The 23,833-nt window shown below is 39.4% G+C and overlaps 1 protein-coding gene across 5 annotated transcripts in view; it reads left to right on the top strand.

Annotated features, from left to right (window-relative positions):
* Positions 1-23,833, top strand: part of fat3a (FAT atypical cadherin 3a) — a 131,613-nt gene that overhangs the window by 36,156 nt on the left and 71,624 nt on the right. For all 5 annotated transcript variants that reach the window (XM_017432164.3, XM_017432162.3, XM_017432163.3 and 2 more), the window contains exons 2-5: positions 2,815-6,141; positions 12,402-12,722; positions 18,822-18,883; positions 19,032-19,346. In XM_017432164.3, coding sequence (XP_017287653.1) covers positions 2,832-6,141; positions 12,402-12,722; positions 18,822-18,883; positions 19,032-19,346 — 4,008 coding nt within the window. In that variant the 5' untranslated portion in view covers positions 2,815-2,831. The remainder of the gene's footprint in view (positions 1-2,814; positions 6,142-12,401; positions 12,723-18,821; positions 18,884-19,031; positions 19,347-23,833) is intronic.

Below are 23,833 nucleotides of genomic sequence, written 5' to 3'. Positions count from 1 at the left end.
TCATCAGCATCACAATGAAACTTTATCCTATGCTGTCTAATAACTTTACCTAATGGAAGCATAGATAGAGTAAAGAGTATTGGTCGACGGGAACTTCAGCCCCATATTTCAAGAAGGGAATTCCTAGCTTCACACATTCTTCAAAGAAGTTTCCCAGAGCTTTGTCAGCCTGCTGAGAAAAATGATTTGTCAAAGGAAAGTGATAAGATTAGAATTAAAAGGCTTACTTATAAAGACATACTTATTAGAAAACTTTGATTAAAAGGTAAATTAGGTAGATTATATGCTATTTTAGTCAGTCGGCTCACTAGATGGTGTCTTTATGGATGTGTTTTTTTCTCAAATCTCAATTACAACAAAAATCAATATTTTCACTTTACCTGCACTGCCACCTGTGCACATTACAACTCACTTTTCTATAATGGGACAAAAAGGTGGAGGCAGGTAAATCAAGTAAATAATGTAGAAATGAGGATGAAGACATGCTGGATGATGACATTCTTTCACCATATTCTGACACTATCGCAAGATGACCGCCGTTTATACTCTGTAGATGACATCAATTATTTCCTCAATGAAACATTTAGCAGACAGTTTGTGGAAGTTTTAGATTTTTTTTCCTTGACATAGATACATTTGTTAGATCTGCTTCTAAAATAAGAAGAAGATAATAACAAAACTTAGGAAGGACAGATGGATAAATGGTACTCTGATTTCATAATTATATGACAGTGGGTGAAGCACTGAGAGTGGCTATCTTCTCTTTGAAGGCTCTCACTGTTCTCCTTTCCCTCCTTTTTCTTTTTATTCTTTATAGAGACATTAACAATAGGTACATCAAACATCAATAGAGGGAGGGACAGAGAGATGTGAGTTTTGTTAGCTGAGCTCAGTAGGTCTAAAAACATCGATGTGCTCTTACAAGAGATACAGCTCTGCAGACAATGAAATAGATTAGAGAACATGTTGGAAGGCACAGCTTTTTTTAAGCCATGGTACCAACCTTAGTGCAGGTGTAGGCATTTTGTTCTTTATCTTGAGTGTCTGTTTCTGCTACTGAAATAGTAAAGGGTCAACTCAGGTAGTATGAGCTACAATTAGAGAGTTACAATTTGTTTTTATTAACGTGCAACTTCAGGAGTCGATCACGCTCAGTTCTTTCAGTCACTGCACGATCAGTTGAAACAGTTAAATATTTCTTCATTAATAATTCTTGGTGGTTACTGGTATTGCACCATGAATCCTGCAGTTGACGGGAAGGCAGGAAAACCTAATTTAACATCAGCCTCTATTTTGTCTTGAGTTGTCACAGAAAAGGACCGTACAGACATTTAGAGGAAGTTAAATTCTACTGTTAGACAGCGTGCAGGGGTGAAAGTCACTGGTGACAGCAAAAAAGTGGACAGGTTGGATTTATATAAACCAAGCAAACAACAAAACAATAATTCAAGGAATTTTAATTCCAGTTGTTTTTTCAGATCATCATTTATTAACAACTGACATTTTATTAGCACGGTCTTAATTTTATCCTCATTGACGTTTTAAATACGCCTCCTTCAGGATAGTAGTTTTTGTCAGCCCTTTTCTTTCTTCTGGGATGGATATTAAGGAAAAATGATTTTAATACTCTTACTCAATGGTAGAATATAGGGAAAACATTAATTAGAATTTGTTGTCAACAGTATACTGCTCATGTTATTTCCATAGCAAAAAAAAAAACTTCCTTGAACAATTATAGAAAAAATTACAGCATTAGAAAATGGAATAAATAATGGGACTGCCTGTAATGAATGTAATGGATAAAAAGAAAAAATCCTTAGGTAAGTTTTTGTCTGAATAAGCAAAGGGTGCTTTACTTAAAACATGTATATCTATGATAAAAGACATTGATGCTCCAACTTTTTATTTTTTTAAGTTGGAAAGAAAAGTACAAGCAATCTGATAATATAATCTAATGTTGCCTCTTATATTACCAAATATAACAAACAATCCATAGGGATGAGGAATATTTTTATAGACTTCTATAAAAGATCTGTAGAGATCTTGGACTTTTGAAGAACTGGAGGGTTGTTTCAATGTTATCTACAAGCTTAAAGAATATATTGAATTTGTTGTGAATAGCAGTCAAACATATTGTGTTCCCGAGTCATCTGTTTTTAATTCATGATGGTATTGACTTGACAAAATTTCAAAATTTGGATGTTGGACTTTCTTCCATTGATCAAAACAGAAAGTTTTGATCAGGGTTGATCACATTTATTAAAAACACACGTAGCTTTTGGGTTGGGAAAAAAATGTTTTACTGTTTTGTTAACCCTTCTGAAGAGAAGGGTTAACCCTTATAACTTCAGCTCAATTTGATCAGTTTTTGTTTTATATTATAAGTAAAATATAACAAAGGTTGTGTCAAAGATTCCTCTCCTCTCCTCTCCTCTCCTCCTCTGTCCTCTCCTCTCCTCTCGTCTCCTCTCGTCTCCCCTCGTCTCCCCTCGTCTCGTCTCCCCTCGTCTCCCCTCGTCTCCTCTCCTCTCCTCTCCTCTCCTCATTGTTTGATTCTCTGAACTCTTCCTTTTTCTCTAAAAACTTTAGTCAACCACATGACCTTTCAGTGTGGCCCAGAATATGATTGAGTTTACACTGTTTTAGGACTGATAGTTATCTCTATGGTTCTCTGCGGTTTTATTGTGATGCTTCCCTTCTCTTCTTTCCAACAATATGTAAAGTTAATTTATGACCTGTTTTTTGTATTGTTGTTGTCCATGTCAGGCTAACCTTTTGTTTTTGTCTTTTTGTTTTGTCTTCTCTTTGTCTTAGGATGGCGTTATAATGGAATGAATTTGAATATGGCCAAATGGGCAGGCATGCAAGCTCTTGTCCTCAGTCTGGCTCTTCAGCTGTTCTTCCTGATTTTTAAGCCATCGGCCTGCTATGACCAGAACACCCATGAAGCCCCTCAGGATGGATCGAACTTCAGCTTTACCCATTCGGTTTACCATGCAACAGTTTATGAAAACTCTGCAGCGCGCACCTATGCCAACAGTAAAATTAAAATGGGCATTCACCTTTACAAGAGATCCTGGGAGATCCGCTACAGAATCACCTCAGGAGATGATGAAGGGCTTTTCAAGGCAGAGGATTATGTGCTGGGGGACTTTTGTTTCTTGCGCATAAGGACCAAGGGGGGCAATGCAGCCATCTTGAACCGAGAGATTCAAGATAACTATGTACTAACTGTGAAAGCCTCTGTCAAGGGAGAGGCTCTAATTGAGACCTGGACTAAAGTCAGCATCCAGGTCTTGGATATGAATGACCTCCGACCTTTGTTCTCACCCACCACATACTCTGTTACCATAGCAGAGAGCACTCCTCTCAGGACTAGCATAGCACAAGTTACTGCCACAGATGCAGATATTGGCTCCAATGGAGAGTTTTACTTTTTTTTCAAGGAGAAAATGGAATTGTTTGCCGTACACCCAACAAGTGGAGTAGTCTATCTGAGTGGAAAGCTTAATGTTGATGAGCAGGACAGGTATGACTTGGAAATTCTAGCAGTCGACCGTGGCATGAAGCTGTATGGGAATAACGGAGTCAGCAGCACAGCCAAACTTTTTGTCCACGTAGAGCGTGTGAATGAACATGCCCCAGTGATGAATGTGGTCACCCTCAGCCCCTCAAGGTTGGATAAAAACCTTGTGTATGCAATGCTAACTGTTGAAGACCTGGACGAAGGCTTGAATGGAGAAATTGATTCTGTCACCATAGTGAGCGGTGACCATTCCGGACAGTTTTATGTTGAAAAATATGATGAAGGCGAGTTTGCCATTAAAGCCACTGAGACAGTGAACTGGGAGAACTTCCCATTTGGCTGTAATCTCACCTTGCAAGCTAAAGACAAAGGGATCCCACAAAAGTTTTCTGCTGCCAAAGTTGTCCACATTATGTTCTCGAAACAACAGACAACAGAATCAAATTTTGAACAGGAGTTATATGATGTTAGTCTAAATGAAATCTCACCACCAGGAACAATTGTAGGGGCTTTTAAAATCAAACCTGAGCCTGATGACGCAGAGTACATCTTGATACCTTCTGCAGATTCAAATTTCTTCAAATTCAACACCATAACAGGTGTAATCTCTACCACTCATTGGTTTACCCAGATATCCCAGGATACTTTTAATCTTGAGATACTGGAAATTGAAAATAATATCAGAGCTAAAGTACAGGTAACTATTGAAGATGCCAATGACAACACACCAACATTTCCCCAGTCCTTCTATGAGGTTTTTGTGAATGAAAGTGTAACAATTGGAACTAATGTTCTAACAGTTTCTGCCGTAGATGAAGATAAAGGTGAAAATGGATACATAACTTACAGCATTTACAGTCTTCAGTCATTACCCTTCAAAATCAACCAGTTTTCTGGTGTCATAAGCACCACTGCAGATTTGGATTTTGAATCCTCACCAGAGATTTTTGTGTTTAAAGTCAGAGCTTCTGACTGGGGATCACCTTACAGACGAGAAAGTGAAGTCAATGTTACAATCCACTTAGAAAATGTAAACGATAACCGGCCATTATTTGAAAAAGTAGCATGCAAGGGTGTGATTTCTGCAGATTTCCCTATAGATGAAGTCATTACCACAATGTCTGCAATTGATATAGATGAGTTAGAACTTGTAAAATATAAAATAATTTCAGGGAATGAGCAGGGGTTCTTTGAACTCAACCCTGATTCAGGAGTCCTTGCACTGCAGCGTTCCCTTGCTGCATTGAGTTCAAAGAATGGTGTCTTTAGTTTAAAAATAACTGCAACAGATGGTGAAAACTTTTCTGATCCCATGTTCATCAACATCTCAGTTGTTCATGGGAAATCTCTTCCCAAGCATTTAACATGTAAAGAAACAAGAGTGGCCCAAAAATTGGCTGAGAAATTACTGAAAAAGTCCAAAGCCAGCACCAAGTCTAAAATTGAGGAAGGTTTTATTGACCTTTTCTCTGTAAATCGGCAAACGCCCCAGTTTGATAAAATGTTTCCCTCAGAAATAGCTGTGCAGGAAGACCTGAAGGTTGGCTCAAGTGTCTTCAAAGTAAATGCATATGATGGGGATACGGGCTTCAATGGGCAGATTGTGTTCGCAATTGCAGATGGAAACACTGACAGCTGTTTTACCATTGACATGCAGACTGGCCTAATCAGTGTTTTTCTGCCGATGGACAGAGAACAGAGAGATCACTATCTCCTCAACCTAACTATCTACGACCTTGGCCTCCCACAGAAAATGGCTTGGCGTTTGCTTACTGTTCACATAGAGGATGCTAATGATAATGCACCCCAGTTTTTGCAAGAAGAAAGTTATAGAATAGTCATACCTGAAAATACTGCTATAGGTACAGATGTCATACAAGTTGAGGCCACAGATAAAGATCTTGGACCCAATGGAGAGACTGTATACTCTTTTTTGACAAGTACCTCCCAGTTTGGCATTAACTCTTCTAATGGGATAGTGTATGTTGCTGGTCATCTAGATCGGGAATCAATTCCTACTTATAACCTGAAGATTGAGGCTCGAGACTCAGCAGGCAAAGGAAAACACAAGTTTTCTGTGACCACTTTGAAAATCATATTGGAGGATGTAAATGACTGCCCCCCACTGTTTATTCCCATTGTGTACAAAGCCAGGGCTCTGGAGGATCTTCCAGTGGGAACTGTGGTGGCCTGGCTGGAAACCCAGGACCCAGATCTGGGATTGGGAGGCCAAGTACGATACTCTCTTGTTAATGACCACAATGGCTGGTTTGAGCTGGACAGGAACAGTGGAGCTATTCGACTCACAAAGGAGCTGGACTACGAGACCCAGCAGTTCTACAACCTCACAGTGAAGGCCAAGGACAAGGGAAGACCGGTGTCTCTGCTCTCCGTCACCTTTGTGGAGTTGGAAGTAATAGATGTGAACGAAAATCTCTATGCGCCATACTTTTTCCACTTTGCTTTGAAAGGATTAGTTAAAGAGAATGCTCCAGTTGGAACCACTTTATTCCAAGTTAGTGCTAACGATGACGATGCTGGTCGAGATGGAGAAATCGTCTACTCTATTCGTGATGGGACTGGGCTTGGACGGTTTTTCATAGATGAAGACACAGGTGAGTCTTTGAATATTTTGACTAATTAATTTTAACTAATTAATACTGACAGGTGGAAATATGATGAATAAGACAAAAAAAGATCCATCCATCATCAATTCATCCATTCATACATAGTTACATAAATCCATTATGTCCCTGTCATTACTGATCTCTTGGTTGTGTTTGTAAATGCTATCAGTGGTTTTCGTGGTGGAAAGAGAAAGAACTGGCACTAAGAGAGCTCTGGCTCCGGGGTAGCACTAGAACTAGTTTGGTGGAAATCATCTCGTAGTAAACTTACCCATTGCCTGTTGTAGCTAACTGGTGTATATTTTAGTAGCTCAAAACAAACTAACAGGATTATTTCATGTTAAAGTTTTGAAATTCGGGAGTCACTTCAGACTCAAAAATACATATTCTTAATAATGGAAAAGTTAGCATTTTTCATATAATATCCTCTTTAATGGCTTAAAGGTCTTGAGCTCACATTCAAGCAACTGTAGGAATGTCCTGATGTTGGCAGGTCATGTACACAGCTGGGCTTTCTGAGAAATTTCTTAGGGGAGGCGATTGTTATGATAATGACAAATGTCATCTATTCATTAGGTAAATTAATTTATTATTTAATTAGATGGTAGACAAATGTCTTAATATCAGAATATGTCACAGGTTGACATAGTATAGCAAAGTATAGAGGCAACATAACCTCAGCTTTTAGAGCCAGTGTCTATCCTCCTCTCTGAGCAGGAAGATAGACAGGAGGATGCTGTGCTGTACATGGTCACAAGTTAATCTACCTGCTTCTTCTGTGACAAAGACAGGACGAACAGATAGCTGTTTGTGTGTTACATGTACAGCCTGATTTGGAACAGCAGTGGTGTTTTGGGGCAAGTAAATTGTCTGGAGTTATTTATTATTGTGAGGGGCAGTTTAGGTCCTGCTCCTCTGTTAAAAATAACTCACATTCAATCTTTACTAGAGTTTGTCTAGATTGTTTAGAGTCTCTAGTAGAGATTTAATCTGAGTTTTCTTCACCGGTGTCTTTCTCTTTGGCACTCTCTCATAAAACTCAGACTGGTGAAGAACCCAGGTAACATTTGTTGCAGCTCAGTCTCTCCCATCTCACGTGTCTTGGTGGTCTCTCTCTATAATCTCCTTCTTCACAGTCACTCAGTTTGGTAGGACGGCCTGCTCCTAATAGATTTACACGTCCCATTATTCTTCCATTTCTTGATGATGGGTTTAACAGAACTCCTGTGAATGTTTAGGGCCTTGGAAACCCTTTTATATCCACCCCCTGACTTTTACTTTTCAACAATCTTTTCTCTGAGTTGAATTAGGACAATCATTTCAAAGGGGTAAATATTTATGCAGTCACTTATAAGGTTTTTTGAAAACCTATTTGTAAAGAAGGCCAATTTATATAGACCATGATTGATTTATGGCAGCAATAAAAGCATAAAATATCCAACGGGCTGAATACTCTTTGCACACATACATTTCCATAAACATTACATTTATGCATATATATACACACGTGTCAAGCCACATCTTTGTGGTGCTCAGTTCAGCATGATCTTACAGTCTGTACCTTTAACGTGGGACAGAAAGGGATTCCAGTTTATTTGAAATGATGCAGCTTTACTGGCCAAAGTTGGGCTCATTTCCTTTAGTTGAAGAAAGTAAAGTGCCTCTCTAATCTAACTTGTTTATGTAGGTGAAGCTTCAGCTTTCCAATTTAACAGTATTAGCCTCCTGGCCAGCAGAGTTGTAAATGCAATTAAGTCCTTTTTAGCAGGAGAAAGCAAAGTGAAGCATGCCACACCTCAAACAAGGCAGTTAAAGCATTAGGAGTGATATCCTCTCCAGTTATATTTGACAACGTGAGAAAAATTTCAGGCTAGAATCTCTTCATGGAGGGACAGCTCTAAAGCGTGTGTGAGTAATTTGCTGTGGCCTGTTGACATTGTTCGCACAGAGGAGACACTGTGTCAGATGTTTCTGTGAGCCTGGCTTTAGCTCTGTGTAGAATCAGACATTACGTGAAACTGTGCTGAACACAGATTGAAGATCTGTGTACCCTCTTTAAAACCTCCCCCAAACCCTGTCTATAATCAACAGCCCCTAATCTGTCTCCCATACAGTTTTTAACACAGTGAAAAGATTTGAAAGGTTAAAAAAATAAAATATGTATAAAAGAGGTTGCCTCCCTCACTGAGGGGAGATATTGCAGAAACACTTCAAAATCAGAGGGATTGGAAGAGCCAGAAATTCTGGTGATAAGCTTCATACATAATATTGAGCTTGAAGGTTTATTATAAAATGTCCTTCAGCGAGAAAAAATAGTTATTTGTTGAAAAGAAGCAAAAGTAGAATCAACGTACAAATCAATCCAGGTTTTTAGACCTACCTTATCCCATATAGAGAAAGTGTTATCCAATAAGATATATGATTCCTAAAACATTAGACCTTCAACAGAGTGTGTTTTCAGGTCAAAATGGTGTCTAAATTGATCCCAGATTGTAAGATAGGCAGCCACTATCACATTCTTAGTGTATCTAGAAGTAGAAGAGTGAAAAGGCAATTATGCCTTTAATGGTACTGGATGAGCAGAATTTGCTTCTATAACCACTCATGATGGGGGGAGTTAATTGTCTTTATATTAAAGCCAATTATTCAGATTTCTTATATTATTTGCCAAGTTGTAGTACAAGAGGTTAGGTTGTGTCATTCCACCCAAAGCTTTGAGCCTTTTTAGGACTTGATGGTGCAGCCTGGGTGGTTTCTTTCTCCAAATAAAACCCAGAGTCAGAATATTAACCTTGCAGAAAAAACCTAAAGGGAGAAAAACTGGAATACATTGACATTACGTCCGTTTTCAGCACAACAACATCTATCCTAAACAGTCATATAAGGTGCAGGGATGAGTATGTGAACCTCCTGTGGTGATTTGGCTTTTTCTGGGTTTTGTTTTAGTCCTCTGGTTTGTGTTTTGGTTTTGTTATCTGGTTTTTGTTTTCTTCTTGGTTCTGTCCTCCTTGTGTTTGTGTTCTCATTTCCACTCTTCCCCAGTCATTCATTTGTCTGTTAGCCACGCCCATCTTCACCTGACCCGAATAAGTAATCATTCCACCTGTTCCCACTCACCTCGTTATCCCCAGTCTTTAAAACCCGGTCATTTCTCTCCATACCTCGCTGGTCCATTGTCTAAGGTTTGTCTAAGGTTTGTCGTTGTTTTGCCTCTTGTCTTGCCGTTTGTTCCTGGTTGTTGTTTTTCCGTCCCGCTTGTCTCCGTCTCCGTTTATGTTAGTTTTAGTTTGTTCTTTATTTTGTTTTGCTGCCACGTCAGCTTTTGTTTTGTGTTTCTTTATTCAATAAATTATTGTTTGTTTAATATGAGTCTGCGCTCTGGGTTCGCTTTCGTCACTCCACATCATGACACCTCCATTTGTAATAAAGCTGTTAGCAGGTTATAACGTCCAATCTTTTAAGACAGGAAGAAGATCCATGCATGTAAATAATGTCATTATAATCCAACACAGGTAGGAAACAACTTTGCACAGCTTTTAGGATGAAAAGGAATAAAAATCCATTTTTAGTTCAAAGTTTTTTTCAGCATGTAGTCAAAGTGGGCATTAAAGGCCAACGTTTCATCAAGCTAGATCACTAGGTTTTTATATGAAGTAACTGTTTCGATACATGTACCTTTCAGTGTTACATTAGAGAGGTCAGCTGGTTGGAGTTGAGAACGTGTAAAAATCATAAATTTACTTATCTTTGAATTCAAAACCTATTTTAACTGCAAAAAGGATTTTTGCAATGATTGAAAGGCTTCCTGCAGCAGTTCAACAGCCTGATTTAGGCTTCTGTATAGATGGTCATTTTAATGTATTTCTTGTTTTAAGATAAAACTAGAATGAAAAGGAAACAAAAAATCCCTAAAATCACCAAAAGACAACATAGATTCAGCTAAGTTAAAAGGCTACAGACTTGGATGTATTTTTACTCTTGCACAAAACATTAAAACAGTAAACAGAACTGATGTGTCTGGAGCTAGAAAGCTCCAGTTTTATCTTATCAGCTTCAAAAACTTTGGTTCTTGTCAACCTGCATTTTGGTGAATTCCTGTCTGGCTTTTTTGTGTTTTTCTGCCCGTCGAGGAGCGTCCTGGGTCTTCTTCCATGGAGACCATTATGAATCAGAATGGGATGAATGGTGCGAACAGATTCATTCAGTCTTTATACAAATCGTTCAAGAGTCTGGTTGCATCGCCAGCAGTAAGTCAGATCTTGTCAGGGTGAGAGTTGGACTCTGCCACGGCTGCCTGACTTTTATAGACAGAATTTCTTGGTGCAGCCAGGGGGCAGAAGGAGCCTGGTTTGATGGCATCAGGATTGGGTTTCTGATATTTGCAGACGATGTGGTCCTGCTGGAGTCATCGTGATCTCCAGCTCTCACTGGAGCGGTTCACGGCAGAGTGTGATAGAGCTGGGATGAGGATCAGCACCTCCAGTTCTTAGTGACAATCATTAGTATTTGTGGTGAGGCAGAGTAGGACAGTATGCGATTTACACACACCTTAACAATTAAGACACATATGTGGAATAGATTCTATCACAAAACTACTTGAAAAGTAATTTGATTGTCATCACTTTAAGAGATTATTCAGGATGATCCTTGATCTAAGGTTTTTATGAGTTTTAGTCTTCATTTAATTGCATAGCTTAAAACACTTTAGTTTAAAAACACAGTTGCTGCAGCAGGAGGTCTCTGTCTTTCTCTCCGGCCCTGAGGAGTCTGTGTGCACTCACCTTAACCACACTGTATTCACTTCAAAGCTCTGTTACTTTTTTATTATGTTTCATATTAAGTAAAAAAAAAATACCGTAAGGTGTGTGGGAGTTGTACTGGTCAGAGGTTACCTCCTGGGAAGTGTGGATGTAAAAACCCGATTCTTTGGTACAAATCACTTCATATTTTGATTCAAAGCCCTGTTTCAGAAAAGTTTGACCTTAAAAAAATATTGACTTCCATTTTAGCTGTCCGAACAAAACATAAACAGATGATGCAGTGCTCCGTACGTTCATTTTTGTTTCCGCTAATATTTTGGTCCAATAATTTATTATCAGACTTGGAAGGGGAGGCAGGGAATGACTCTGTCTTCTCACAGATCTGACCTGTTTGATCAGGAAACTGGCAAATTCAGCCATTTTGATAGTAAAAAGAACAAAACGACAAGAATCATGCAAAAAAATATATAATTTACAGTGTAACACAGTTTAAAATAAAACAAATATTATTGGCTTTATTTTACTATTTTGTTTATTTTTAATTTCCCATCATGCCTCCCCAAACTGACCGTCACTGATGCTGTCCAAATGATTGACAACCCAGGGTCCAGTCCAGGAAGCAGAGTTGTAGTCCTACACACCTCTCTACTGCTTTTCCTCTGTTACTCACCCAAACTCCCATAGAAAGAGTGTCAGCTCAACCATGGCCCAAATTAAATAAACCAAAAATCAGCTCTAGAAAAATAAAATTATAAGAATAAACATGCTTGCTTTACCAAAACTGAAAAATAAAACCATTAAATGTGGATTATTGAACATAAGATCTCTCGTTGCTAAATCTCTGTTAGTTAATGATCTGATAACTGATCATCCTATTAAATTATTTTAAACTTGGCTACAACAGGACAATTTTGGCTGAATTTACAAAACACAAAAATGGCTCTAACTCACTTTTGCAAATACTGATCCAATATTTTATGTAGTAGTAGCTGAGAGTCACAGCACATACTCTGAGCGTGCATCTTTGCAGTATCCCATCAAACTTTGGATAATTTTGGGCAATTTTCAAGGTTTCACAAAAACAGCTAAAGTATAACTCCAGTGTCTCTCAACATAAGATGATCTTAGCCTAAAACTATCATAAAAGGCAGTGAGTGATATGAATTCCTTCAAAGAATATTAGATCTAGAATAGAAATATATTGATTGAAAAAGAAATATTGCATGGAATTGACAGATAGTTTTAGTGTGTTTAAACTGTTTATAGTGAATGCTGACCCCACCATGACGTACACAGCTTTGCTGCAGATGTTTTGAAGATGCTCTTACCATCACAGACCTGTCACATGTTATGGGGAACCCTCTGTATTCCTAAAAAACTTCTGAAGACCTCACTAAGACCCTGCAAAGTCCATTCAGTGGCCAGAATGCAGCTGTTCGTTTGAGTGGTGTAAAAACCCTTTGCTCTGTTTGTCTCCTCCTCTACCAGGTATGATCTACACCACGGACACATTGGACCGGGAGACCAAGGACTCTTATTGGCTCACAGTGTACGCCAGTGACCGCGGCGTGGTTCCTCAATTCACCACCATTGAGGTGTTCATTGAAGTGGAGGATATTAACGACAACGCGCCGCTAACCTCTGAGCCTTTGTACCGATGCTCGGTACCTGAGAATTCTCCCCGAGACGTTTCTGTGGTCCAAATCCAGGCTCAGGATCCTGACGTCTCGCCCACCAACACTGACTGGCTCAGCTACCGCATTATCAGTGGAAACCCCCAGAATTTCTTCACCATCAATCCCCGCACTGGTATGTAAATGTTGATCTGCATGAGTTTAAAGAATTGTTTGACCTTGATATAAACAAACTTCTCAGACTTAGTGGTCAAATAGTAATTATTAGGAAAATAACATTAGATAAAGCATTTCGGAAACTCAGAGATATAAAAGTATGAATGACAAAAAAGGTTGACTTATTTTAATGTTTCTGAGCCTGTTTTCATATGTCTGGTAAATACTGCATTTAGTTCTTACCTGAAGGATTCTTACTGTAATGCAAAAGAATTTAGGAAGAAATCAGGAAATCATTCACAAAAATAACCTGAGACTGATTATATTCCAATCCAAAGGAAGTGGTGTAAGAAAACATATACCGTATTTTCTGGTCTATAAGGCGCACGCAAAAGCCTTAAATTTTCTCAAAAATTGGTGGTGCGCCTTATTATCCGGGATGCCTTATGTGTGCACTGAATTCCAAAATCTGTCCCTGACACAGGGACGTACGGTAATGTGTACAGTACCGGTACGTACGCTGGCAGCGATAAACCAATTAGAGAACATTATGTAATATAATACAATTCGGAGCTTGCCATCATTCCGGGAGGATTAAAAAGAGCTCCAACCGCTGGACGTTGGTGTAAACAGCGCGTTCAAAGTGAAGTTGCGAGTGGTGTGGGAGCGATGGATGACCAACGGCAAACACACGTTTACTAAGACGGGGGCAGCGCCGGGTGAGTTACCCCATCATATGCGAATGGATTGTGGATGCCTGGGCTAAGGTATCTGCTTTAACTGTTGTCCGAGCTTTCGCGAAAGCCGGCATCATTGCTGAACATCCCCCTGGCAACGAGACTGACTAAGACAATGATGAGAGGGAACCTAGCATGTTTGATGGCGAAATCGCCCAGATGTTCAATTCAGACAGAAGATGAGGACTTTGATGGATTTGTGGAAGAAGAATGATAAAAAATATTATGTAAAATAATTGTTACATAGTAGAATAAAGTTCAACCAAACTCACCATCTTGCTTCCGTGACCTTTTTTTTTTGTAGAACGTATGTTTTAGCATGCGCCTTATAATCCGGTGCGCCTTATGTATGGGTTAAGTACAGAAATGGACGCCATAATTGAGACTGCGCCTTATCTGGTGCGCCTTATGGTGTGGAAAATACAGTATATGTCTTTCATCCTTAGTACAGTCAATTGTCTCAGTTAGCAGCATCTACTTCCCGTTTTGGTGTCTGTCTTTGCTCAAGTTTTATCCTTTCTGTCAATAATACCATCAACATAAGTCTTAGAGGGGTTGTGATGAAGGTGGTGTTCCTGTTTTTAAGAAAGCAGTTCAGAGCTGTGTGGGAACAGTGGAGTAAAGTATGAATTCAAGGTGGAGCTCTGTGCACTTGAGAACAAAAAACGACCGGGCATGAGGAGGTGATGTATGTTGTCTAGAAGTATTAAAGAGAACAGTGGGAGCTTTGTTTATTTCTGCCATCTAAATTTAATATACTGGGCTTTTTGTTGACCTTTATCCTTGTTATATTATTATAAAACACTGAAACGTTTTAATGCAGTGTCTTATACCTTGTTTATTTCTGGATCTTTATCATTCCTATTTGTCTTATTGAGCTGTTCCTGGACAAATCACATTGTATTAGTCACAACAGAACTCATAAAAATATTTATATTGAATACAAAGATCTGATCTGTCCCATGTTTTGTCTTTATCTTTAATGAGAATCATCTGTTGATCCTCTTGAGACACATTAGAACCATATGATAGCGAGATCCTCTGGCATTCTCTTTGGACTTGGCCTTAGCTGGGCTTGCCCTTACTGATAATAAGCAGCACAGAGGTGGAAGCTTTTAGGCCCTGGCAGCTGGGCTTTCTGTGGGCTGCTGCTGACAGCAACACCAGCTGTCTTCCACTCAGCTGAACTGATATACATCAGCCCTTACCTTCCAGTTTACCTGAACTGCCCCTTTCTTACTGCTCATCGGAAATGTCACTACCTGCCTGCTCACCAGAGCTGTTGTTACCTGCAGGAGACAGCACCTGCTTACATCATCACCCTCAGGCTGATCCTTGTGCAGACAGAGAGCACACACGGTTCTAGAAAAAAGAAAGTCCACCCTCTTTCAGTTCCACGGTTTTATATATAAGGACATAAGAAAGATGATGCATTTTTTCGCAGGTTCTAAAATGATTCAAATCTAACCTCAAATGAACAAAAACACCCCACAGATTCCACTCAGTCATTATTTATTAAACAGAAAGAAATGTTTAAGTTGTGAGTGAAAAACTGGTTCCAGCTCCTGATCCAGCAGCCTGTAGAACCTCCTTTAGCAGCAATAACTCTCAGTAGAGGATTTCATCAGTCTGTCACATGATTGTGAAGGAATTTTGGTCCACTCTTCTTTCCAATGTTTCTTCAGTTCATTAAGGTTTGCAGACATTAGTTTGTGCTCAGCTCTCTGAAAGACCCACCACAGCATTTCTATCAGACTGAGGATCTGAACTTTGACTGGACCGTTGCAGAACCTTGATTCTTTTCTTTTTGAGCCGCTCTGTTGTAGATCAGCTTCTGTGTTTGGAACTAATGTTCTTTTGAATTATGACCCAGTTTGGTCCAATGCTTCAGCTGTCAGACAGATTGTTTCACATTTGATTTTAAAATCCTTTGGTCTACAGAGGAGTTCATGGTTGATTCAATGGCTGAAAGGAGCCCAAACCATCAGTCCACTACCACTGTGCTGACAGCTGGTATGAGATGTTTGTGCTGAAATGCTGATTGTTTTTCTTCAAACATGCTGCTGTGCATTATGGGTAAACATATGTACTTTGGTCTCATCTGTCTAAAAGACTTTGTTACAGAAATGCTGTGGTTCCTTAAGATGAAACTTTCCAAACCTCAGTCCTGCTGCCATGTTGTTTTAGAGAGAAGAGGACTTCTCCAGCAACCCTTTCAAACAAGCCATTAGCTGGGTCGTCCACTCCTGGGAAGAATTAAAGTTGTTTTATCTGTGAATAATTGTTCTTTCTGTAAAATGGTGGATTCCAAATAGTTTGGTAATTACATTTGACCCTTCCCAGATTGATTGGCGGCAATAGGGCTTTCTCTAAGGTCATTGCTGATGTGTTTCCACTCGTTGTTCCAAAGGAACAAACTGACATAAATCCTGCTTTTATAAAGGTGATCACTGATGATGATCAGTTAATCAATACATTTGATCAGCAGTACCAGGCTGATCCTGAACTTATAAATCCTGTGGAAGTAGCAAGGCTGGACTTATATCCCAATTCCGGAAAAGTTGGGATGTTGTGTAGAATGTAAATTAAAGAGTGCAATGTTTTTTCAAACCTAATAAAACCCTTTTTAAAATTCACAATGGAACACAGTAAACATATCAAATGATCAAACCAAACTATACCATTAAAACAAGTTAATTTTGAATTATATGGCAGCAACACATCTCAAAGATAATCTTACGTTTTTATTAAGGTGGAGCTGGGTATGCTCTGTGTACCGGTGACCTGATGTCAACCGGCCGCCCTTCGTGGTTGGACTTACAGAGAGAATGATGATCCATGCAGAGTCAGGTGGAAGTCAGAACAAGTTTTATTCTGGTGCTGTACCATCTAGCCTACCAGCATCAGGCAACAACAAAAAGAACCCCTCACAAGACATAATTACAGCCTTAAATAGTCACAGCTGATAGTGGACTAAACCATTCCTCACAGGGACATTTACCAATTTACTACTTCCATCTGTAAAATACATTTTATTAAAATACCACTAAATTCCCAGTTAATTTTTATAAATATTTTATATTTTAAACCTACACCTAAGTATCATAAAACACCATAAAACTATGTACAAACCCTCCCACGCACACTTTTCCATGGCCTCTCCCGGAACCTATAAATGGTGTCTGAACCCCCGGGGAAGTATTTGTCCAAACACCCTGGAGAGAACACAGAAAAGACAGGTGAGTTGTTGACTTTTAGCACCACTACACTTCTCCTGCACTCACACTTAACATGTTTTACACAAACATTTGCTTAAGTTTCTAAACAGTAGACCTTATTTCCTCTGACTAACAATTCTTTTCTTCTCACAGACAACCACCTCACTTCTTAATGAGGAGCAGCTGTGGAGAGCCTGGAACAAAAGGCTACATGCTAATTATTAAAATTCTCAATAAATATTTAATAAATAGTTAAAACTTCTTATGTGCAAATTCATGCTTAAAGTGCAGTGCTAAACAAGGTGCTTGTTAAAGTGCTAGTTAAAGTGCAAAGGTGCTCTTAAAGTGCTATACAGTTTAAGTTTATAAAAAATAGTCCCAGTAATGAAGACTTCTTCATTACAGCTTCCCCCCACTCTCGTGCAGCTGGGTAGGAAACTGGTTTGCGTGGTCCTTTGCTGAAATCTTTGTGGGCAAATGTGCATTAGCGCACATTTTGGCTTCGGTCGCTGCTCCTGCATGCTCCCGGCATTCTGATGTTAACAGGATGTGACGTCATGTGTCTTCTTCGTGAGTTATTTGGGGTAATTTTGTATTCCCCACTACACAAACCCACAAAGAACAGACTAGACCGCAGAAACGGTGGTGAATCACTTTAGAAACAATAAATATTGGGTTAAAGCTGCGGGAAAGTTGCGGCGTTTTGGGCAAAGTTGCAAAAAGTTGCAATTTCGCGGGGTTTGCTTGATTTTGCGTTAATAGTTGCGATCGCAACATCGCGTAATCCTGGAGGGTCTGAATAGATAATGGAGATATTCCCTTTTTTTCATTGAGGAACATAATTCTAAAATTGTTCAAATAGTTTTAGACAATTTCTTCACAGACTGATGAAATTCTGAGTGATTCAGCATCTCCAACGTTCTTTTTTTACCCAGTCCTCTTACTGACCTGTTGCCAATTAATCTATTAGTTCCAAATTTCTCCTCCAGCTGTTTCTTATTTGTACCACTTATTTTACATCCTTTTGTTGGCATTGGTCCAACTTTTTTGAGTTTTTTTTTTTTATGTTTAAACCAGGCTCAGGATGTTTAAATGTTTTTTAATTTAAACATTTGATAAGTTCACTATGTTCTACTGTGAATAAAATATGGATTTATGAGATTTTTAAATCATTGCATTTTGTTTTTATTTACTTTTTACACAACATCCCAATTTGTTCAAAAGTTAGGTTGTAGTTTTTCCACATACAGCTTTTTTCCATTTTGGCATCATTTTTGTTTAAGAAATAATGACATGGTATCTTGTGTAGGGTATACCCTGGACAGGTCTTCAGACAACACAAGGCCACATACAGACAAACAACCATTCACACTCTCACCTAGGGACAATTTAGAGTTACTAATTAACCTAGCATGTATCCAAGTTTTTGGTTTGTGGTAGGAAACCAGATCTGCAGAAAACCCACCCATGCACGCACAGAATGAACATGCAAACTCCTCACAGAAAGGTTGCAGGTTGGAAAGTATCCACTGTTCTGTTTGGTGTTATGGTATGTAACACACTAAACATAGACCACAGAAAGCTAAGGACAGAGTTGTCTCAGGAGCTTAGAAAGAAAAGTATTGTCATCATGTTAAAGGTAAAGACTATAAGACCATCTCCAAGTGGCTTGATGTTTCTGTAGCCACAGCTGCACAGATTATTGAGAAGTTTAAGGTCCACAGGACTGGAGCTAACCTTCTTGGAGGTAGACACAAGACGAAAACTGATGATAAATTGAACAGGAGGATAAAACAAATGGTAATCAACAAGCCCAGAAAAATTCCAAAGAGATTAGAGGTAAACTCCAAGGTCAAGGTACCATTGATGGAGCAAATTAATAGGAATCAGGTCAAACTAATGTGTCCTTCTAAACCTCTTTCTTCACTTGAACCTGTCCCTTCTATCAGAGAAGAGATCCCAGGAAAGGATTCTCCTCCTACCTTTATACACAGAACAGAAAGAGAAAAACAGGAAATTAAAAAACAGTTGAAAAATAACAAAAACTCTTAGTACTTCAGAACATTTTTACATCTATTTATACACTCACACTCACGGCATGCAGTGCAGGAGAGAAAACCAATGTTTCATGTTAAAAGTTCTATTTGTTTTTTTCTGTCTCAGGATTGATCACGACAACTTCACGGAAGCTGGACCGCGAACAGCAAACAGAGCATGCTTTAGAGGTGAAGACATACTATAGGTTACAGATTGTAATTTAATCCGATGCTTTGTAGGCTGTAAGTGACAAGAAATCCACTGTTGTAATTTGTGTGAAGAGTGACAGTCTTTGTGCATTTTTTATATCTTTTTGTTCCGCCTCTTCTTCCACAGGTTCTAGTTTCAGATGGTGGTCCCAGTCCCAGGAAGAGTACAGTGTGGGTAATGGTTCTGGTCCTAGATGAAAATGACAACAAACCCACATTTCATGAAAAGGTCTATCAAGTCAAACTTCCAGAGAGAGAGCGTAGAAAGAAGGCTGAGCCCATCTATCGTGTATTTGCCTACGACCTTGACGATGGACCCAACAGTGACCTCTCCTATGGCATCGTGGATGGAAATGAGGACGGGAAATTCTTTGTTGAACCAAAATCAGGAGTTGTATCATCACGAAAGGCCTTCATTGCAGGGAGCTACGACATCCTGACTGTAAGAATCAATTACTTACCACTTTTTCAGTTTTAGGACATTCGCAGTAATATTTTTAGAACCCAAGCCCAAATTTACCAAAGGATTGCACATCTTTTGTTGGCACAAATTAGGATTTTGTGTATCCATCTAATTCATAAAACATTCTCAAACAGTGATTTGTGTGTCAAACATAACTGCCAACCAAACAGCATCTCTCTGCACCGGTGCAGTGTGTCCACATTTTAAGGAAGTTTTATGCAGCATTTAGAAGAAAACTCATCTTTTTATTTATATAAATAACTTATGGGACAAAAACTGCCCGATTCTCATAGTCTAGCATTTGTGACATACAGTGTGGAATATTTACTGCCTTCTGAGAGCTGAAGGTAACTGTATCTCAGGAAAATAAAAAGAGGAAGAGGAGCAATCTGCTGCATCACTGCCTTCACAAAAAGAGGGCAGGAAAGGTACAATTCATCCTCTGTTCCAGCGTGAGTGTTTGAATGAAAGAAATTGATGTATCTACAAAGAAATTTACACCCACACAATCTTGTTGCTGTTTTACACTGAAATGAGAAAACATTATGATTATAGAACTTTTCAACAAATAGAGCTTCACATCCAGAGGTTAACAAACAGAAACCAAAGTTATTTTGTGACAGGACAATTACTGCAAGACCTACTATGCCTGGAAGACTTTTTAAGGGCTCTAAGGGGAGTCTTGACGGATAAAAACCAAGAACTCATTTATTTATTTTTTCCATAAATAAATTAAAGCATTTAATGATGATGAAGGAAGAAGAAAATACCAAAACATTAACATACATTATAAAATGTCAAATCGTAAAAGTTATTGATCTAAGGAACCCAGAAGATTGCAATGAATCTTCACTTTGTCCCATTCTGAGCAGCACCTTAGTGACAGTGGGAAGGAAAAACTCCCTTTTAACAGTAAGAAACCTCCAGCAGAACCAGGCTCAGGACGAGTGGCCATCTGCTTCGACTGGCTGGGGTTTGAGAGGACAGGAAAAGGAGAGAGACAAACACAGATTGATTGGTCCAGGTGTAGTTTCTTTGGAAAGAAAAACACATGTTACAGTTACAAATACAAACATGGAGAGTAGAGCAAGTAAAGACAGCAGCAGAGTGAGGAAATGTCAGTTTTTCCTCCAGCAGTCTAAGCATATCATGGTGCAAACATCCCATGAGGTTTAACAGATTGCAGCTCTTCTGTCTGCACAGTTTACAGCCACAGGATGAATTTGTTGGTGCACTTCCTACTCCCTGAAATAATGGTTCATTTCTCAGGAAAAGTGATTTTGTTACAACTTGATCCTGTTTTTATTTTTTTTTATAGCTGCTCCTGATGTTAATCTGCCACTGACCTGATTAGGCTGATAGTCTGCACCTGTGATCACCTGCTTAAATACTCACCTGTCTATGCAGCAAGCTGCTGGATTGTCTGTATCTCTGCTGCAGTGTAGGCAGCCTGTTTTCTCTGAAAGGTCTAGCTGAGAATTTGTGAATGTTTCCGTCTTCATTGTGGAAGTAAGGGGCACATTTTGAGATTCTGTTCATTAAAAGACAAAGGTTTGGAGAGGTAGGGAAGTCTCTGCTGAGTCAGTCTTTCATTAAAGTAACCCTCTGATGTAATTCTGGTTCAATTCATCGTGGAAAAAATGAAACTATTACTGAAGACGTTTTAGATTCCAGAGCTCACAGAGTTCATGGATTATATCCTTTCCTGTAGCCTGGGGTTGATGCTGCTTCCTTTGCAACCCCAGAGAAAAGTCCTGTTGATGGTCATCTTTTACACAAAAGAAGTCAAAATCGAACCCGTTCATGACATGGCTGCTGGCAACCACAAAGCAAACAGTTTCTTCATTATGAACTTCCCTTCGCTTCTTTAGCCACACCTGGTTAAAGAAACAAAACCCAAAATGGACTTGTGCAGGCATGAAATATCAGGTTGGAACCCATCATGTTCTTCCTCCTCCCTCTCCATGGCTTACATCAGGTTGAAGAGAACCCCAGAGCCTGTGCAAAATACAGTCTACCAAAATCTTTCCAAGGTGACCTCAGTATACTTGGCTGTTAAAGAAAAACCCACCTTTTTACCAACAGACAGACCTTATTACTGTGCTATAGAACTTCTCCAGGTACTATATCAGCATGTGGTCGACTGTACTCTTTTTCTGTACCTGAGAGAGGCTATGGAGAAGTATGTGGAAGAGTCCTAGCAGCTGGACTCATCTGGCCCTCCTCTTCACCAGCAGGAACAGGGTTCTTCTTTGTGATTAAAAAAGGGTGGTTTCCACCGTCTGTGCATTGATTATCAAGGACTGAATGACATTACTATTAGGAACGTTACTCTCCCTGTCCTATGTCCACTTCACTAGAATTGCTTGAATGAGCTAGCCTCTTTACCAAAGTAAACCTTTGCAATGCCAGTCAGCTTGTGAGGGTCTGCCAAGATGATGAATGGAAAACAGCTGTCAAACACCTCTACTAGACACTACAAGTATCTGGTAATGTCTTTCGGCTTCACAAACCACTGCTTCTTCACAAGCTACAGTTCCATGGTCCCCTTACATCAACTCACTTCCTGCTGTCTTCCAGGCACTTGTCAAAGAGGTACTTCAAGACATGGTAAACAAGTATGTATTTGTCTATTTGGATGACATTTTAATCTTTTCAAAGATTCTTGAAGAACATGTTCACTATGTCTTGCTCTATTTGCTCCAGCTCTGTGTAAAAGCTGAAAAAACGTGAAGTCCACCAGTCCAGGGTGTCCTCCTTAGGGTACATCATCTCTCTAAGCAGCTTTGAGATGGACCCCTAAAAAGTCAAAACAGTCTATGGGCGGCCCATTCCAAAACGATGAAAGCAATTGAAGAGATTTTTGGGGTTTGCAGATGTTTACCACTGCTTTATCAGAAGCTACAGTTCTGTGGCAACCCTCTTACATCAACTCACTACCTGCGAGATCACCTTTTGCTGGGACGACAAAGCAGAAATTGCTTTTAACCATTGAAAGAATCTTTTCACATCTGCCCTGATTCTCAGTTTTCTTGACATGGGCCAGCAGTTCATTGTGGAAGTTGATGCTGTCTCACAGATTCTCGTCTCCATTTTTGTGTTCTTACTTGAGGCGACTGTCTTCTGCAGAAAGAAATTATGACATTGGAGAATGGGAACTCCTTGCAGTAAATCTTGTCTTATAAAAGTGGCAGCATTGCTTAGAGGGTTTGGAGCACACATTTGTGGTTTGGACAGATCATAAGAACCTTGAGTACTTGAAAGGGGCCAAAAGGCTGAATCCATGTCAGGTCAGGTGGGTTTTATTTTCTGGTCAATTTAACTTTTCAATCTCTTGTTGACCAGGTTCCAAAAACATCAAGCCTGACTCTTTCTCAACTACACTCTCCTGAGGAGGGTCCTGAAAGGAACAAGACTGCTAAGTGCATCTTCCCTCTGTCCACATGACTGGCAGTCACACAGTTTATTGTCCTGTGAACTGTTTTTTTTATTCCAGAAGGTCTCTTCTACAAGATTTTGTCACTCCTTGAAACTCATCTGTCATCTTGACATCAGTCATATTTGTTCTAATGTTCAGCAACAATTTTGGTGGCCTGCTCTGAGAAAAGACATGACATAGTTTGTTAAGTGTAACACGGTCATATTTACCATGGTCAACAGAGTTTTCAAAATGATCCACCTGGAACCCCTTAAAAAGTTGCTCACTTCTCAAAAGATAAGTTGAAAATCAATATTGGATGGCCGTGATCTTTGTGCCCTCAGGGGCCACTGCAGTTAAAACAGGTCTGATTCTGTTCTGGACATCACTGCTTGGGTTCAGGAAGACTTCCACAGATTGTTGTCTGTAAACACAGTTAATTGTACCATTCACAAATGCTGGTTAAAGCTGTATAATGAAAAGAGGTAATATGTAAACACCATCCTGAAATGCTGCCATCTTCCCTGGGCCAAGGCTCATTGAAAAGGGACTGAGGCAAAGAGCAAAGTTGTTCTATGGACAAATTGAAACTTGAAATTGTTTTAGGAAACACATACCAGGCCCTTGATACTAAGGACAAGACAGACCTTCCAACCTGTTATCAGCACACTGTCCAAAAGCCTGCCTCTCTGATGTTATTGGGGTACATTAGTTTCTATTGCATGGACAGCTACATATCTCAAACGACACCATCAATGCAGGTTTTAGAACAACATATGCATGCATCAAGATGACATCTTTATGAGGGGAGGTGTTGCATATTTCAGCAAGACAATCTTATTCTTCATACTGTACACTTACAGTATACAGTATTCTTCATATACTTCATATTTCATATTCCACATACTGCATCTATTACAGCAGCATTGTTTTGTAGAAGAAGAGTTCTGGTGCTGAACAAACCTGCCTGCAGTCCAGTCCTCTCACCAATGAAAATATTTGGCTTGTTGTGAAACGAAAAATCTAGCAGAGAAGACCCAGGTCAGTT

This window comes from Kryptolebias marmoratus, linkage group LG2, assembly GCF_001649575.2.
Source record: "Kryptolebias marmoratus isolate JLee-2015 linkage group LG2, ASM164957v2, whole genome shotgun sequence".
In the NCBI taxonomy this organism is placed as follows: domain Eukaryota; kingdom Metazoa; phylum Chordata; class Actinopteri; order Cyprinodontiformes; family Rivulidae; genus Kryptolebias; species Kryptolebias marmoratus.
The sequence above is the reverse complement of the archived record's forward strand: the minus strand, read 5'-3'. Positions and strand labels throughout refer to the sequence as shown.